This window comes from Bombus impatiens, unplaced genomic scaffold (assembly GCF_000188095.3).
Source record: "Bombus impatiens unplaced genomic scaffold, BIMP_2.2 scf_0549, whole genome shotgun sequence".
Lineage (NCBI taxonomy): Eukaryota > Metazoa > Arthropoda > Insecta > Hymenoptera > Apidae > Bombus > Bombus impatiens.
This window is the reverse complement of record NT_176968.1, coordinates 274,039-291,741: the sequence shown is the minus strand read 5'-3', so window position 1 is coordinate 291,741 and position 17,703 is coordinate 274,039. Positions and strand designations below refer to the sequence as shown.

At 42.6% G+C, this 17,703-nt stretch overlaps 1 protein-coding gene across 2 annotated transcripts in view; it reads right to left on the bottom strand.

Annotated features, from left to right (window-relative positions):
* LOC100742641 (cell adhesion molecule 3) overlaps positions 1 to 17,703 on the bottom strand; it is a 42,377-nt gene that overhangs the window by 2,450 nt on the left and 22,224 nt on the right. Inside the window, exons 3-7 of one of the 2 annotated variants that reach the window (XM_033322071.1) lie at positions 15,377 to 15,512; positions 7,831 to 7,896; positions 7,392 to 7,525; positions 3,981 to 4,287; positions 9 to 31 (exon numbers count right to left, since the gene is read on the bottom strand). In XM_033322071.1, coding sequence (XP_033177962.1) covers positions 9 to 31; positions 3,981 to 4,287; positions 7,392 to 7,525; positions 7,831 to 7,896; positions 15,377 to 15,512 — 666 coding nt within the window. The remainder of the gene's footprint in view (positions 1 to 8; positions 32 to 3,980; positions 4,288 to 7,391; positions 7,526 to 7,830; positions 7,897 to 15,376; positions 15,513 to 17,703) is intronic. The other variant, XM_012388557.3, reaches the window with a different exon arrangement.

Here is a 17,703-nt window from a genome sequence, read left to right as displayed (position 1 = left end):
AGCCGCATCTCCGACCTGGACGAGCCGAGAACTGAAAACAGAGAATACACAGGCTGCTGCACTCAAAGTTCTGCGTTCGTTGAATCGGTCGCGTGCTCGCGGCGATCGTTCGCCCGCAACGCGATGGACGAATAAACGAATTTATACCCACCGCTTCCATTTCGCCTTTTAGACGTACGAAACGGGTTAAGCGGAGTTTCGACCAGGCTGAGATTACGTTTTCGACGATGTTTGAACAGAGAATGTTATGAATTTTTGCCCCGGATCAGAGACCAACGCGGTAACAGGCTAAATTGCGTATTCGACCATGCTACGCGCGAGTGTTTCCGCCATACGGTAACGTTGTACTTTGAACCGACGAATGCTTCTCCGCAATTAACGATCGAGCAGAACGCTTTTCCGATCGTTTGGAAAATGAACGGAGTAATCGGAGAACGCGACGAAAGCAAATTACTTGGTGGAAGCGGAAGCTACGAATTTCTTAGATCGTCGAACGAATGGAATTTATCGACGCTCACGATCCGCGTTTACGAACATTGTTCAGGTTGGAATCGTCGCTAATGGATCGAATTACCGATCATCGACGTTCTCCATAGGGCAGCTCTTTTTTTCAGAGAGAACAAAGAGCGAGGAGAAGGGGAGCGCGAGTACGGGGATCCCCTTGCGTCGAGGCGCGAAACTTTCCGAATTAATACGCGCCATTCTACGTGCTAATACATGGCTGTGTAGTCAGCGATGTAGGTGCTGAGCACCGGGAATTGAAAGTAATAAAACGGCGCTTCCGAGCATAATAACGCCTGCAGAAAGAAAAAAAATCAAATTGAGGGTACGCTTATGCTTTAACAGCCGCCTCCGGATGTAGGTCATAGAATTTCGATCGAGGCTTTCGAACGATGATGGATGACGGATTTCCTACGCGCTACTGCGAATGAACAAAAATTTCTCTCTCTCTCTCTCTCTGTCTCTGTCTGTCCGTCTCGACGCTTGTACGCGATGGCAAAACGATAAATAACATAGATAGAAGAGAAACGATTTTTGGCCTGTCGACGCTCGATCGCTAGGCTGCACTTTCTCGACCCACTAATTAACCCCTAACCATGGTGACTTGATTTACACTGGCAGTCCCGATTCAGTCACGGGCTTCGATCAAATATTATTCAATGCTCTGCGAGTGAATTAACCAACCTGGATCGCTGCAGTCACGCTTCAAGGCCTCGAATAACATTTGGACGAACCGCGAGCGAACCGTGACGGTAACGCGACTCTGTCTCTTTTCTCCTGGTCTCGTCTGTCATCCCCTGCTCGCCCCCTTTATCACCAATTCTATCCGCATAAACGACGCTTAATTACGACGCCGGTTAATCGCTGGTATTACCACCTTTTACAATGCTCGTTCGTGCCCGATGGTTAATTTAGTAAATTTAAAGCTGAACGCGTTCCTAACTATACGTAAATCGCGCAAACACCGACCGCAGGCTAAATAAAGTAACGTGGTCGCCGTGGATGCCATATGCTGCCATTAATTATCGTTAATAATCGTCCCGTTCACTATTATATCGTATTATAGTTACACTTTGTTACAAACACTCGGGCGGCTTCGCTCGTGTATATTATAAATTAACGTTTATTTATCGTGGCAATTACGCGCAATGGACGCGCGGTTAATTCGTCCGCAAATCTGACTATCCAGCGGCTCCAACGAGGGAAAAAGGCGAATGGATATCATCGGTGGAATCGCGATCGATACGCCATCTAACGAGCAAATATTTCGTTTATCAGGTAACTTGCTTTGCCACGATCCGGCGGAGAAACGAATACAGAGAAAGGATGGATGAAACGAAAGAGCGACTCTGCTGCTGCTGCTGATGGAAACTAGAAGAGCCACTTCTATAACGAGGCAAACCGGCTAACTCAAATAACAAAACGAAGTTTTTTTTTTACAAGCCACGATCAATGAATTCGACCGTGCGTTTTTTTTTTTTTTCCTCCAACGAGATGATTTCGATCGAATCGCGACTGGCACACGGCTTATTATATAACGCTTCTCCGGTGCACCGAGGAAACCTATACCGCGTCCTTTCGCTTATTTATTTCCATTCTTGTTTTTCGCCGTCGTTCGTCGCTATAGCGATCGTCGTCGTTGTTTCGTCGTCGTTGTTTCGTCGTTGTCATTTTCGAGAGGAGCGCGGCGCGCCGCTGAAGTGCGGCTCACTTGACGCCAAATAATCCAAAGCCGCAGCAAATAATCCTGGAATACGTCGGGAATTATCTTCGCCGCAGCCTCGGATTAGCTGGCGTGAAACGAATTATTTGATGGCGTGCCGAGCTATTTGACGTTAACCAGGATAATTCGACCGGTCAGATTATCCCGGACCACGATGTGGACAAACAACCGGATGCTCGGCCGTCGTGCACAGTCCGTTCACGGCTCAATGGCAGAAACGAAAGGAAAAAATAGCGGACATGTCAGTTGCTCGATTTAATCGGTCCAAACCGGCTTCGTAACTCGTTAATCCGTAAAACGGACGTCTTTCGTTCGACAGAGTCGTCGTAAACCAGGCACACGGATTGAAATGCTACTGCAAATTTCGAACTTGCCTGTGATGCTTTGCAGTTTTTGCGCGCGATCGATGACGCGCTCTTCTAATGGATATTTCTTTATTTTTTAATCTTCGTATAGAAGTGACACGGTTCGGATTCGTTAACGCTATAAGCCTACGGCGGTGATTGCGCGGTTTAAGTAATTGGTTTTGCTAATTAAATATTGGAAGCGTATATACGGAAGCTACGTAAAATGTGGCGATGTTTCTGGCGATGATAATAGGAAAAATGAATATTCGTCGATTTAATTGGATTAGAATGGAAACCACCATCTCGAGCAACCGTATCGAACACGACGATTTCTCTAACGAAGATACTCGGCTGTCGTAGATAAAGCGTGGCAAGTTCCCGAAGAATAAATCGTCTTTGTTTCAAAATTCACAATCTCCCCTTTTCCTCGTCTTTCGGATATTTATCGGAAAGTTTGGAAATTTCGCTATCCCGGAAACTTATCGTCGCGTTTTAATCCCAACGGTTTCAGATTCTCCGGAATACTAATCTTCAACGTTTATCAAACATCGTTATTTCAGCCCGACAAATTCTCTGGAAATAACCAATGAAGACCGAAAGTTTGAAAGAGAAGACGGCAATCCCACGGTCTGCAACGGTAAACCAAACCCTCGACAGTATCGCTATCAAAAAGTTCAATCAACGACGGGTGGAATGCTTTCCATGAAGCCTCCCTGCTTGTAAACACCCCAAAAGATCTAAGAACTCGCTAAGCCTATTATACGACTTAAGCAACCCTTCTCCTCCCTTCGCAAGAACGCTCTTTCATCCCGTCGCGATCCTGGAATTTTCTGCCTTTCGATCTTACTTTCTTCTTTCCTTTCGAAAGTTGAAGTGTCAAGTTAATGATAAAAATTCACGAAACGTTTCGTTCCAGAAAAGAATTTATCGGATTTTTACTTATCAGAGACTGCGATCGAGGAAGGCTGAATCTCTTTCTACAATTTCCAGCGATCGCTCGTACGATCGTTTCATAGGACATCGTACTATAGAAAATTATAAAGCGCGAACCTGCTTCTACATTTACATATTAACGTACAGACGTGGCAGACGCTGATACTTCTCAATCGTAGCAAACACAAACGAAGTAGCGGTAAATTCGTCTTATAAATTCGACTGCTAATTACGAAGTTGCAAGCGAACGTCATAGAAATGCTTCTCGAGGGTTCGATATAACGATAATTCTTAAATAACGAATAATCACAATCGTTTCTCGTGTTTCTCAAACTTAACGAATTCTATGGAAAATTACCGAAAAAGCGTAGGAGAGTTAATATTGGATCGGCAACTACCACCTAATGACAAAATCCGCAGTCACTCGGTTGCCAATCCAACAGTTCAGCAAATGAAAGTGCAAAGATTTGTTTTACCTTTGACTCCAACGTGTCCATCGGGTTTCTTCTGGCCGGTCTGGAAGTTGGGTGGCGGCTGCAGGTAGTTGATACCGACGATGGTCGCCGCTGGTTCGTAGTGTATCAGCCTCGGTTTGTCCTCCTCGGTGCTGACCTCGGTGCTCTGCCAGTAAATGTCGTATATGGAGGCGCTGCATCGTATTTTCAGCTTGCCCCCCGCGAAATGGTCGTGCGTAACGAGGAACTGAAGGCCGATCTGCGAAATGTGCCACTCGGACTCGTTCGTGTCCAAGGGACTGTACGTGCGGACGTGCGACTTCAGCGGCTGCGTGTGACAATTTGTACGAACAGGTTAAACAGGTGACCTGCCACGTTCCTGAAAATTCTCTGGCTCCCGTTCGGCTTTCCACTTGTCGATAATTAATCCGAGCGTCGTCGTATCGATTTAAGGACAAATTTCAGCCCGATTAATTGGCCGCGATCGAGGAATTTGCTAATCGCTTCGAGCGTTTCCGATAACAAGGTTTCTACGACGTTTAGGGCTACTTGGACCCTTTGTGGTCTTCGACCGACGATAGTTCGCGAACCTGATATGCTGGGGGCGTAAAATGTTGGTATTTAATGGCTATTAAAGGCCTCATTACCTATAGTATCGGAAATCAAGGATCCTCCCGAGGGAATTTTCAGAAAAATACTCGCGCCATCGATCTTCGTGGTCGTCGATCGATCTTTTAAACGATCGATTCGCCGACGAATCTCTTGAACCGCAACGTCCGATTTTGTAGTCGAAACTGTCTATATATCGGGTGCTTGGTATTTCGTTAATTATTCGAAAATCCTATCAAGTTTGAAGCGATACTTTGTTCGGCGTACTTCTTAGACGACGACATTCATCGTTAGACTGGGATTGTCTATCGAGTGCACGAGGTGCTCGATATACCGTTAATTATTCCGTAATTTTATCAGGCGTTAAATTAATTTAAATTTATGTTGCGATATCTGCTTTCGACCATCAATTTCCAATGTTTCAACGAAAACTTTACAATGGAATATTAATGAACGTTGAATCCGTTTAAGGACAGATCAATTTAGAACCATCGGCGAGTAAAATGTAAAACTGGCGGAAAAGTCTAAACGAACGGTACAGTAACAGACAGGCTTTCATCGTAATATTTTACAACGAGAGAATCGTTCAAACTATTAAAAATGTACCGTTGTAAATCTGCGGAATTTTCACGGAAAATCACGAATTGATTTTTCGAAAATTCGCTACTTCCGCTGCAGATATTTTCTTTGAAGAATAATATGATTTTTAAAAGGGTGTACGGTGTCGCGTAAGAGCAGAAGACAAGCGCAGCGGCTTTCTGTCACTCCAAACTGCTGATAAAGAGGAGGGTGCACGTCAAAAGTATCGGTATTTCGAGCAACAATGCGATTTTATCGCCGGGCACGCACGTAGCACCGAATTGATAGACAACCGATTCGACAGGACCGTGTTTTGATAACGCCGTCATTACACGTCCAAGAAACTTCGATTACTTTTTCTTCTCTCTTCTATTTTTCTCCCTTATTTTTCGTCATAACGTTGCAACGTTGCTTTTTCCGTAATATGTCATTTTATTGAAGGAACAGACAGCAGAAAAACACGCGACGAGGTTTCGTTAGGTAACATTTCATCGCGAAATCAAATTTCCGAGCCTCGTTCCGATCGCAATATGCGTATTCATCTCGGACAAAAATGTCCGAAATGCGGTATTTCGCGAAATATTTCGCATCCCGATGAAACAACAGACGTTTCTCCAGAAGAGACTTCCCGAAAATATAATTCGAATCTTCGATCTTTCAACGTGACGTAATTAAAGAGTAAAACGTATCGATGTTTGAGACGTGGAAGAGCGAACGACGTTTGAAACGCGACAATTTAGAAATTGGATCCAACGACAGATTGCACGCACGAGGCTGTGTATTTAAAAACCGTCTAGAATTTGATCAGCTGAATAAACTTGGCCGTTCTTCGCCGCAAAAAATGATAAAGCTTCGAGGTGACACGGGGCAGCGTGGGACGCATCCGAACAAAAATTACGGAACACGGTCGACGAACCGTCCTGAACTCGATACGACGAATAATAAAAAATAGTTGGCTACAAACGAAATTAGGGCGGGACGCCGTGGCTTGGAATAAAACGAAGCTCGAGAATAACAAGAAGAATCAACAAATTTCAAATTGAACTGTCGCGAAAACGAACCTCGAAGAGGAAAGATTGCATTTTACATTTTCGATTCGTTATCGTCTATAGAATAATGCAAAGAAAGTAAGCAACGGCAAAGAAGTAATCGAGTGTATTTGACAAATTTTCGATTCAGGTTGACGTTGAATTTTCGAAAATGATGCTCGCAGGTGCAATTTTATAATTCTCCGTGGCAATTCTATCGTGAGTAGTAGCTGCCCGATCTCATTTGTACTAGGAATTTCGATCCAAGCCCGTCTAATTCAATTTCTCCACTCAATTTCGCTTCGCATCAAGATAGAACGAATGAAATTGAGAACGAAACCACGTAGTATTCGACGTCTTGCGCGTATCGAAAGACGCGACGAAACGATCGGAACGACCGTAACTCCTGTTGTCTTCTCTCCACGGCGTACATCTATTTCGACATTTTAATTCAATTCTGTTCTATTTCGATGGATGATAAAAGCCGGGAAGCTGAGCCACGGATTTAGCGCAATCAATACCTCGCTGTGTTCGAGTATCGCGGTGTATAACTGGAAACTCGGTGTAGGAACGCGTCAAGACGATATTATAATCTGGAACTTTCGTAGAATCGAATAATCTCGAAACGAGTATCTTCCAAAATCTGCAGAAACGAGTCCGCGAACAAATCGATAACCGCGAGTATCGTTGAAAGCGTCGGGTCACCATATCGCAAATACCTCGGAAATTTCGTTACATTTCGCAAAAACCGTAGAATCTACGGCGGAATAGATCGCATGGGAAAAAATATCTCTGGATTCTCTTTTGTAGCCGCGATATCCAAAGGTACAGAGGCGCGTTATAAATTGATGGAAAAAGAACGCAAGAGCGAAGCGTTGCCGCGATTTGATCGCAGTCCCTTAATGGATTAAATCCATCAAACTGCGCAACCGTAGTTCCTCGACCGCCATAACAATTAACTCTAAAATCTCAGACGCGATCCGCTAACTGTTTCCTAGCCAATGCATCCGCCGCGTAATGCACAGTCTCGAAGCATTCGCAACGGCGGAAAGGGGTTGTAACGCGAAACGGGGCAGGGGGGGGGCTGCTTGGTTACGTCTTACAGAAGCCAGAGAACGAGAGAACGGAATACGGTACGAGAGGTATGGGAAGACATCGGTGATAGGAGGCTAGGAATTTGTAGCCGCTATTCGCGATTTCATATAGCAAACCGTACTTGTCGATCGTTGATGTACCAGGTGAGATTGGCCGCGGGTTTACTCCGTCCGGATGTGCAGTTCAAACGTAGCATATCGTCGATCCGGTATTTCCTCCTTAACCCGTGTATCGACGGCCCTTGAGAGGGTAATTCTGCGGAACAAGAGACGTCAGGTACACACGGGTCCCGGAAGTATGCGAAGCATGTTCGAAACACCGCTTTGACGTTCGACCGTTTCCTACGTGTGTGTACATACACACGTGCACGTACGTACATACATACATATATATATATATATATATATATATATGTATATATATAACAAATATATGCATACAGATAGGACGTCGGGTGGTTTGGTTGCAGGGGCGGTGGCGGGGAGGGGACTTTTCAAGATTCCCGGATGCACCAACCAACCAACCAACCAACCAACCAACCAACCAACCAGTGTACTCACGTGTGCACAGATCGAGCCGATAGATTCGACCGTGTGTTTTCGCCAACGCACCAACAGCCTGCATGCCTGATGAAAAATTCTTCTTTTATGCCTGGCAATTCGGGCTCGCGTTTCGATATCGGAATAATACATTCGTAAGAGAGACGGCATCGTGCCGATCTCCCCTTACAGAGAATTCACCGTGCCAAATGTTTCCGCGCAAGTGTTTTCGAAGCGGGATGCGTCTCGTACCTTTCGTTTCGTCTCTACACCGACGCACGTGAACGTGCGAACGTGTGTGCACCGTTATACAGGGGCCTGGTAAATTGTAATATAACGAACAGAGGTATACCTCGTTGAAAGAACCGGTATAAAGACGCGGAACAAAATTTTTCAATTATCGTTCTAGTTACCGGAGGAAATGGTTCTAGCAGGCAGTTTATATCGTTAGCTTAGGGGATTTAACGTAGGCAAACTTGGTCGGTGCGTTCTATTAGGGTAACCGAACAAAAAGTGGTACGTAAGAGGAGTAGGTCGTACAGAGAAGATCATTTTATATTGTAATTAATTTTCTAATATAAAAGCTTAGATGTTTGTACGATATCGCGCGCTTGGTTATACTCGTGGGATGTGTCGGACCTTTTATACGAAAGTCGCGTGTGTATAAATTTTCATTTTCGCATCCAACAACGATCGTGCGTCTTTCTCGTTCTTAACCCCTTAACCTACAGCTACGGGCATAGCCCGTAGTACGATGATCGAGCCAAACGTAAATATTACGGGCATAGCTCGCAGTCGATCGGACCAAACGTAAATATTGCGGGTATAGCTCGTAGTACGACGATCGGGCCAAATATAATATACAGGATGGTTGGTAACTGGTGATACAAGCGGAAAGGGAGTGATTCTGAAGAAAAAGAAGTCGAAAATATAGAATAAAAATTTAAAAATTTAAAAATTTAAAAATTCAAAATTTAAAAATTTAAAAATTCAAAATTTAAAATTTTAAAATTTAAAAATTTAAAATTTAAAAATTTACAAAATTAAAAAGATAACGTCAATCGAGACAACGATCTACGGTGAGACCCGTTATAACGAGACGCGATAAAGTGCACGCGTACCGAGCCTAAATTCAAAGTCGATTTTCTCGGAAACAAAGCCTCGAACGAAAAATTTGTATTCTATATTTTCGACTTCTTTTTTCGCGTAGAATCACCCTCTTTTCGCTTGTACCACCAGTTACCAACCACCCTGTATAGTAGCTTGTTTAGGTTCTCGGCCCAAAATTCGTAAACGTAAATCATAGGTTAAGGGGTTAATTACGTAGATTAAAGAGACGAGTGTCGCGGCAAACACAGTACAATAATGTAACGATTATGCAGCAAGCCTGATTCATCCGATAATTTCACGTTGAATCGTGAATTTTTATATTTTTCACGATAGTGGCGTAAGAGCGACGGATACGTATCGCACAAAGTTTAACTGTTAAATCCTAGGGTGCCCTGTATATAACTATGGACACGAACATACATATACGTAGCCGGATCTGAGAAGATTCGCGTGTTTCGTTTTTCCATCCGCGGATATAACGGCACCGTTTAAGCATACGGATCCCGTGACTCTCTTCTTTTTCAGCCCCCTTATCCTACCCTTCTTTGTTTCGTATCGTTTTCGTGATTTGCGAGAGCCTCTCGAGCTCTTTTTTTTTCTCTTTCCCTTTCTTTTTTCTCCTGTATGCTTTTTTTTCTTTTTTCTTTTTTGTTATTCTGCCAGGGAGAATTCACTAGCCTCGCGATCGTCGAGGAAGGAAACGTGGGAAGAGCGCGGAGGAACTTCCCCCGACCAGCGAGCAATGCTCGGCTCTGATGTAAAAGTTTTCTCTTACCGTGTGCATACGTAAGGTCTTTTTATTGTCGTTCTTCCTTCGAAATTTGGGACTTATTAAAAGTTGAAAAAAAAAGACTGGCGAGAGAGTACGGTCGTAGGATTTCATCGTTGTCGCGAGTTGGAATATTCTAAGCATTTTGTTCTCCCTGCATTCGTTCGTAATCCTCGTTAAACCGTTTCGGACACACGAATATATTCTATCGGAGCTGGAGCTTTTTCTCTCGTAAGAAAATTTCATAGTTCTCTGTCTCTTTTCCACCGCTGTCTGTTTTCCATGAAAATTCGCCACATGATTTTGCGGCTGTAAAAGTAAATGAAAAGAATAGAAAGAAGAACGGTTTGTTCGCGCAGCGCGCTTTATCTTATCTCGTTTCTCGGAAACTTCCAATTTTTCGATACTTTTCTAATAAAAATAATCCGAATATAAATATCGGTTTCGAGAGTTTCGTACGAAATATTCCTTTCCGCGAAACTCACCGCGCTATAATACGGGGAAACTTTTCTAACCAACCACGAGATCGCCGGAAATAAAGGATCGCGACAAAAATTTCTCGCCAGAGACGACGAAATCTGATTCACTGGGAAACAGCGTGCAGGCAGCGACAAAATTCAAAACGATCGGTGTTTTTGCAGTGTTCGTATAATTGTAATTCGGACGAAGCGACGGTGTCGTTTCGTGGAAAACACGGTTAATTCGATTCGAGTCCCGTTTGTGTTAACGCGGCAGGTACGAATGAATAAAACAAATTGGTTGGAGAGCGACGTTGAAATTGAATATTTATGTAGAAATATTCGCGAAAGTGGATATTTATGTAGAAAGGAATTCAATGATTCGTAACAAGATGAAATTTAGACACGCGCTGTGTACATTACCGCTCAAAAGTATCTCGATACTTATAGCTTTCCAGCAAAATTTTATAAGTAGAAGTACGATCATTTTATCTTGTGCAATCAGCATTTCTCGATAGAGAATTTTATCCTCCGATCAGCGGCGTAGATTCCGAGTCTTATGATTTTTAGAAACTAACGTGCAGTGGGAAAACTATCGTCGATGCTCTTCTGTCCGAAAGATGTTTCTTTCTTGTTAAATTGTCAGAACCAACTCAAATATCGCGAATTTGTGTGCATTAAATAGTCGCGTATATCGTTGCCCCGTCTTACAGCGAATAATTGAAACGATGAAAATAATTATGATTTTTAGAAACTAACGTACGATGAGAAAACTACCGTCCATGCTCTTCTGTCCGAAAGATGTTTCTTTCTTGTCAAATTGTCAAAACCAACTGAAATATCGCGAACCTATGTGCATTAAGTAGTCGCGTATTTCGTTGCCCCGTCTTACAGCGAATAATTGAAACGATGAAAATAATTATGATTTTTAGAAACTAACGCGCGATGAGAAAACTACCGTCGATGCTCTTCTGTCCGAAAGATGTTTCTTTCTTGTCAAATTGTCAAAACCAACTGAAATATCGCGAACCTATGTGCATTAAGTAGTCGCGTATTTCGTTGCCCCGTCTTACAGCGAATAACCGAAACGATGAAAATAATTATGATTTTTAGAAACTAACGCGCGATGAGAAAACTACCGTCGATGCTCTTCTGTCCGAAAGATGTTTCTTTCTTGTCAAATTGTCAAAACCAGCTGAAATATCGCGAATCTGTGTGTATTAAGTAGTCGCGCATTTCGTTGCCCCGTCTTACAGCGAATAATTGAAATTTATAGACTCTTGATTCCACTAAACGATACCAAGTACTATTTGCGATCGTTAATTCGTTATTAATTTACGTACTTTGTTTACATTTAAATGCCGTTATTGAAAATCGAGGAAAATGTTCGGATACTTATGAACCGTAACGCGTATCGTCGATCGTGTATTTCCAACCACCGTCATCGTATTTCTCGCGAATAATTGAAACGATGAAAATAATTATGATTTTTAGAAACTAACGTACGATGAGAAAACTACCGTCCATGCTCTTCTGTCCGAAAGATGTTTCTTTCTTGTCAAATTGTCAAAACCAGCTGAAATATCGCGAATCTGTGTGTATTAAGTAGTCGCGCATTTCGTTGCCCCGTCTTACAGCGAATAATTGAAATTTATAGACTCTTGATTCCACTAAACGATACCAAGTACTATTTGCGATCGTTAATTCGTTATTAATTTACGTACTTTGTTTACATTTAAATGCCGTTATTGAAAATCGAGGAAAATGTTCGGATACTTATGAACCGTAACGCGTATCGTCGATCGTGTATTTCCAACCACCGTCATCGTATTTCTCGTTAATGAATCAAAAACAGATTGGTTTATGAAAATTCGATAATTTGCGCCCGCGCACGCCAAACTTCTCGTAAAGTACGCACCGTTCTCTTCTCTCTTAAGCTTCAGTCAGAGGAGAGAACGTTGCAGCTCATTAGCTTTATTTCGCATCAACCTACACACCGCCCTTGGACCGCGTTTACAACGGATCTGTTCTACGTTACTTTTACCCTCTATCGGTGTCTTAATCATATTTTCCGATACGGCAACTCTCTTTCTCTTTCTCTCTTACGTTGCTCGCAATTTAGAGACGTCTATGTTCCCCTGGCCTACAATTTTCCGGTTAACGCAGACGAGAAATTTAACGACCTCGTAAAGTGCTCGTTATACCGTAATTCTATTCGAACAAACGACAATTGCGTATTAATTAATACATCAAAATGATAACTCCGGTTGTCTGACTCTGTTCCACGCGAACAATTAAGAAAGGCCTTCCAAATACTCTGGTAATATGGAACGTCGAGATTAACAACGCTGATTTACTTCTCTATGTTTAATAAAAAGTTTCTTTCGCTTCTGCTGACCCTCAGATTCTCACGCGTATTTCACTTTTCATTTGTTTCATAAACTATATCGATATGCTAACGTAGTGTTAGGCCAGGCAACGTATACGAAACGTGTAATTCGTCACAGCAAGTTACGAAACATTTTCTTTCTCAATAATTATTTTCACGTTCGTAGAAGTATCGTCGTCCTAATGTGTCGCTTTAAATCTATGGAATCGTCTTTGTAATGTACGATTTAAAATAATGAAACTTGATTTTTCAAGATTCCGTGAGAAACGTCACGATCTGGTCGTTGTAACACGAGCAAATTGGCAGGTTCCGGCTCTGGTAACCGAGATTATTATATAATAGAGAAAATTTTGATCATTTTTATCCATACCGATGCAATATTAAAAAGTTAGAACCTAGTTTAGAAAAATTTCTTTCGAGACGCGCACACACTTCGAACAAGCTTCGAACTTTTCAATTTTAATTTCCATAACGCAAAATGGAAGATGATCGGTTCAACGCCTGTTTCAATATGTCGATTCACCATATCGTCGATAGGATAATTAATTTCATCGCTCTTTCGATCGATTTTACCGAAGCGATTTATTTTCTTAGAACATGTATTTTCACGTTTCTCTGTCCTGTTTGATCAACCTCGCGCTTACGGTTTCGAGAAAAGGATAAATTAAAAAATGATATATCCGACATTTGCATCGCCGTACGAAACTGATAGGAAATTAAATTGTTTGTAACTTGAAAAATAACTCTAAAATCACACGAATGTGTGAAATTCTTTTCTACCACGTACGCTTTAACATCCTACACGATAGATTCATACGGAATTCACTATAATAATATTTGTTTGATATTTGAGTTTTTATATTCATTACGCGAACACACTGCATACTGATACAATACCGATATTGTAATTTTAGCGTGTCGCTGTTTTACCTCGTTCGCTTTTTTATCGTCGAGTTGTGCTTCTTTGTTGCTTTCCACAATAACGAAATACGATAGAAAATATAGAATTTTTAATAAACATAGGACAAATATTTTTCGTTTGTACGAAACCAAACTCTTTGAAAATCTTGCACTGTCTATCTATGTAAGAATAAAAATTGCTCGAATTTATATCGCATCACATCTTGCGTTATGAAAATTAAAGTTGTTATTTTATTTATTTTATTTATTCTTAGTCCGTACCTTTCGTCGCCTTTACATCACATATGTTTCTCTTACTCTAGCACCTCTATTATTATATACCGTCTATACCTATCTATTGCACCTTGCTTGCTCCATTTCTAATAATTAACTACTAACTTATATGTAACGCTTATAACTAAGTGCTCATTACGAAATTAAAGTTGAAAAGCTCGAAGCTAGTTCGAAGTCTGTAAGCGTTTCGAAAGAAATTTTTCTAAACTAGCCTTTGACTTATATCGCATCATATGTGGATAAAAAATCATGAACATTCCTTGTATTACATGATAATCTCAGTTACGAGAACAGGAGGGTTAAACTGCAATCGAGTCGTTTAATATTTGTTCGGAAACAAATTAAACATGTTCCCCTTGTTACTCTCCTAATTACATCATTTAACAAGTTTCCGTTTCCAGCAACTCGACGGAGGCACGAGATGATAACCGAACCGTCCTTTTGCCTCGATACGAAACGTATCGTCAAACGAAAGCGAAGGAACGCTCCTTAAATTTACATTCGCGACACTCGCGATACACAGGAGGAACCTGTTCAACCCTTTCGCGATTGAAACTTCGTTACTCCGCGCTCTCCAATTTGTCGCTCGACGAGCTGCCAAGTGTTGACAAACGTTCTCCGCCCACATACCGAAATTCTCTTGTCAAATGCTTGGCAAAAAATAAAATTACCAAAGAAGGAACAAGAAGAGACGAAAAACGAAGCGAGTGAAACTTCGTACTTCGAGGCATTTACAAAGAACGAAGTTAATCCGAGGAATGGTTGGCAACTTGTCACAGTTTCTAACGATTATTATCTGATTTGAAACCTGTACGAAGACTTTAGGCGTTAGGTAGAGTTAGCTAAAGAGAGCGAATCGCTGCAGATTCTATGTGTCTCGTGCAACTTTAAGTAGATCTCGGTATGGCGAAAGGTCGAATCGTCGAACGACCTGTTTCTCTTAATTAGTTGGTAAACGTGGACTGGCGATTTTTCTACGGTATTACGGCAAAAGGATCCGAGAATGCGCACAATACGAAAACAACGCGTAAAATAATCAAAGCGAACTGTACGATAATGTTTTCCATTATACTCCGTGTACAAAACAATTTTCTACCGGGCTTCTACGTTTTTAATTACACTCTGAAAACCGTACGAATTTGCATAAAAATTCTTTACAAGATACAAACAGGGTGTACGCGATTTTAGCCCCGATGTATGGTTTCGTACAGGTTGCTCGTATTTACGAACGACGGCGTAAACTCGCTCTGCCAGTGGCGAATCGCGCAGCAAGTTTGAAAAGGGGGCGAAGCGAGGGGCAGAGGGTTGAAAAAGAAGAGTAGGAAAACGTAACCCCGGGGTGGCTTCGTTCCCTGGGCGCCTAAGACACCTAATTCCCGTTCATTCCGCCGCGTGTACCCGCAGTATTATCTTCGGCTCGGTCCACAGCGATTCGCGTAAGCCTTTAAGTCCACCGAGCCGGTGGCTGGCATTAATTCGCAGTTCGAAAGTGCGCTCGCAAGCCAACACAGCTTCGGCTATGTACACGTGTACGTGTACATATGTACACACGACCGAACCTTTCGGTTCTATGTGCCGCTTATGGCGGCTCGTAAAGTAAAGCAGCTCGAGTCTTTGACCGGAGGGTTAATAAACACGTTCTCTTACCGACTATGTTCATGGTGCCTTGGACGCAGGCCGTCTGGAACGAAGGAGCATCGGCGGACACTTCGCAACTGTAGACGCCCGCTGCGTCCAGTTCCAGGTTCGTCAGGGCAACCCGGGTCGAGTTGCTTTCGCTTTTCTGCAACAGACAGGATCGTCGTAGTCAGACGTGTATCGTGACGGTCGTTCCTTTCGCTTAACCCTCGCTAGCAGTCGCCATTCGCTTTTCTATTCCAAGGTCTTTTCAGAGGATTTTCTTGGAGCTTTTTTCTTGGAGCTCGTCGATGTACGACGCAGGAGGAAGACGCGTTAGGTGTATCGCGAGATCTTTGAGGCTTTCTCGTGGATGGGGGAATTTTTTTTTTTTTTTTGTAGATTAGACATCGTTGCCGTTATCTCGATTTTATTTCTTTTGAAATACGTAGACGTATTCTTGTCCAAGCCAGACTAGAAACTCTTCTGGTTATCGCGACTCTGTTTCTGTTTGCAACGGGGAATAAAGGTGCGAATAGCGCGAAGAACGTGCAGATGTATTCTTCTTCGAGTTGAAAGGGGCTAATTCCGATAGAAGGAAGATCTTTTTTCTCAGTTTCAGGGATTGAAGATTTTCGTATAAAAGCGGTTTCACAAGTTAGACAGGGACAAACGTTCGAAGAATACGCAGTTGTATTATATTCGTAAAATTTCCCTAACAAAGTACAAATTGTTCGTTTTGGCCGCTGTGCCAGTTGTAGCGTTAAAACAATCCTCACGCTCATTCGTAAAAACAAAACGTTTCCGTTCCGTAAGTGGTTTAAGGTTTTCGCGTAGTACTGCAATTACTGCGTTTGTTTAGCGCAATTTCAGTTCCATTAGAAGTTGAAAACAAAAGACACGGACGAATAATTAATCCGTGCGGACGTTGCGCACAGCTAGGACTCGAAGATAAACGGAAAATGTACAACGTCGCCGGATGCGTTAAACATCGTTTCGAATCAGTTGCACAAAGTTAACGTTAAACGAATGTCCGTCGGACATGTTCGTTCCGAAGGTCGAAATATGTCAGCATTTGATTTCTATTCATTTGGATTTGTCACGTTTGGACAAGTCGGATGGTGCAGGTGCGCAACAGAGCTGGAACAATGACGACAAATGTCTTTTGTTTCCATTGTCGTTTATGAAGCCTATTGTCCACCGCCATTTACCGGAATATTCCAGAACAACTCTGCTTTCTTCGATCTATTTCTCCTTTTAGGAAAACACCGACGCCAATTTTACGTTCAATCGATATCAACGAAGGAATCATCGCCGTTCCATCGCTATCGTTCGATCTTTTGTTTTATCGCTTGATTCGAAACTACGCGACGATTCAAGAGCGATAAACTACGCAACGAACGTAGTACGAGAGAATCCCAGCAATCTGTCACACACGCACACACCCACACACACCTCTGGACGATACTTATACGTCGGAGATGGAAGGACAGATGGGGACAAAACCCCAATACCCCAATTTTACTATAGCTGCGCTTAAGTAATAAAAATAAGAAATAGTTTTAATGTTCCAATCTGACTTTACGACGATGGGTTCGGGCTCGAAGTGACATAGCGGGTCGCTAGACGTAGTCACGGTCACGGGAGGGACGTGTACCTGACAGAGGTACGAAATGATTATATGGCTCTCCTTAAAAACAAAGATCGACCCGAGAAGCGGGGACAGGAGTATATAAGGGAAGTTTCTTTTGGATTAAGGGAGAGTTACTTTGTTAGTTAGTCGTTGGACGAATTGCCGATCGAGTTATCGAGAAGTTACCCGAATCGAGTAGTACGTGGATACTTGTCCTCCCGTGGACCGTGGATTCGTCGTCGAACCTGAATTCGTTGTCACCATCGTCTCGACCATCCGATTGCCATTACTCGTAGCCTCTTGTAGCGTCCACATTCGTACTGATAAATATTAGCTACGTCCGCGACGTTCGCGGTAAAGGTTCATCGAACGCCCCAAAATGTCAACCTGACTCCGACATATATTTAAACGTTGATATCTATTCCCTGGGAAAAGTTGAAAGCGCGCATGTTTCTTCCGGTCGTAAATTTTCCATCGAAAATCCGCAACATCTTCGCGTCGAAGAAACAATTATTTCCCGCATCGTTCGTTCGGCGTTCTTCGTCGTTCGATTACGCTGTCAAATGATTGATCCGTACGACGACGCTACGTCACCGCTCCATCCGTCATCCAACAGCGCACGAGGAAAAGTTTCAAGTTCCTACACTGTGACTAGTCCTTTGTCACGACCAGTCCTGCATCTTCGATGCCTATGAATCGGCTTTGACAATCGAGGATTTATGAC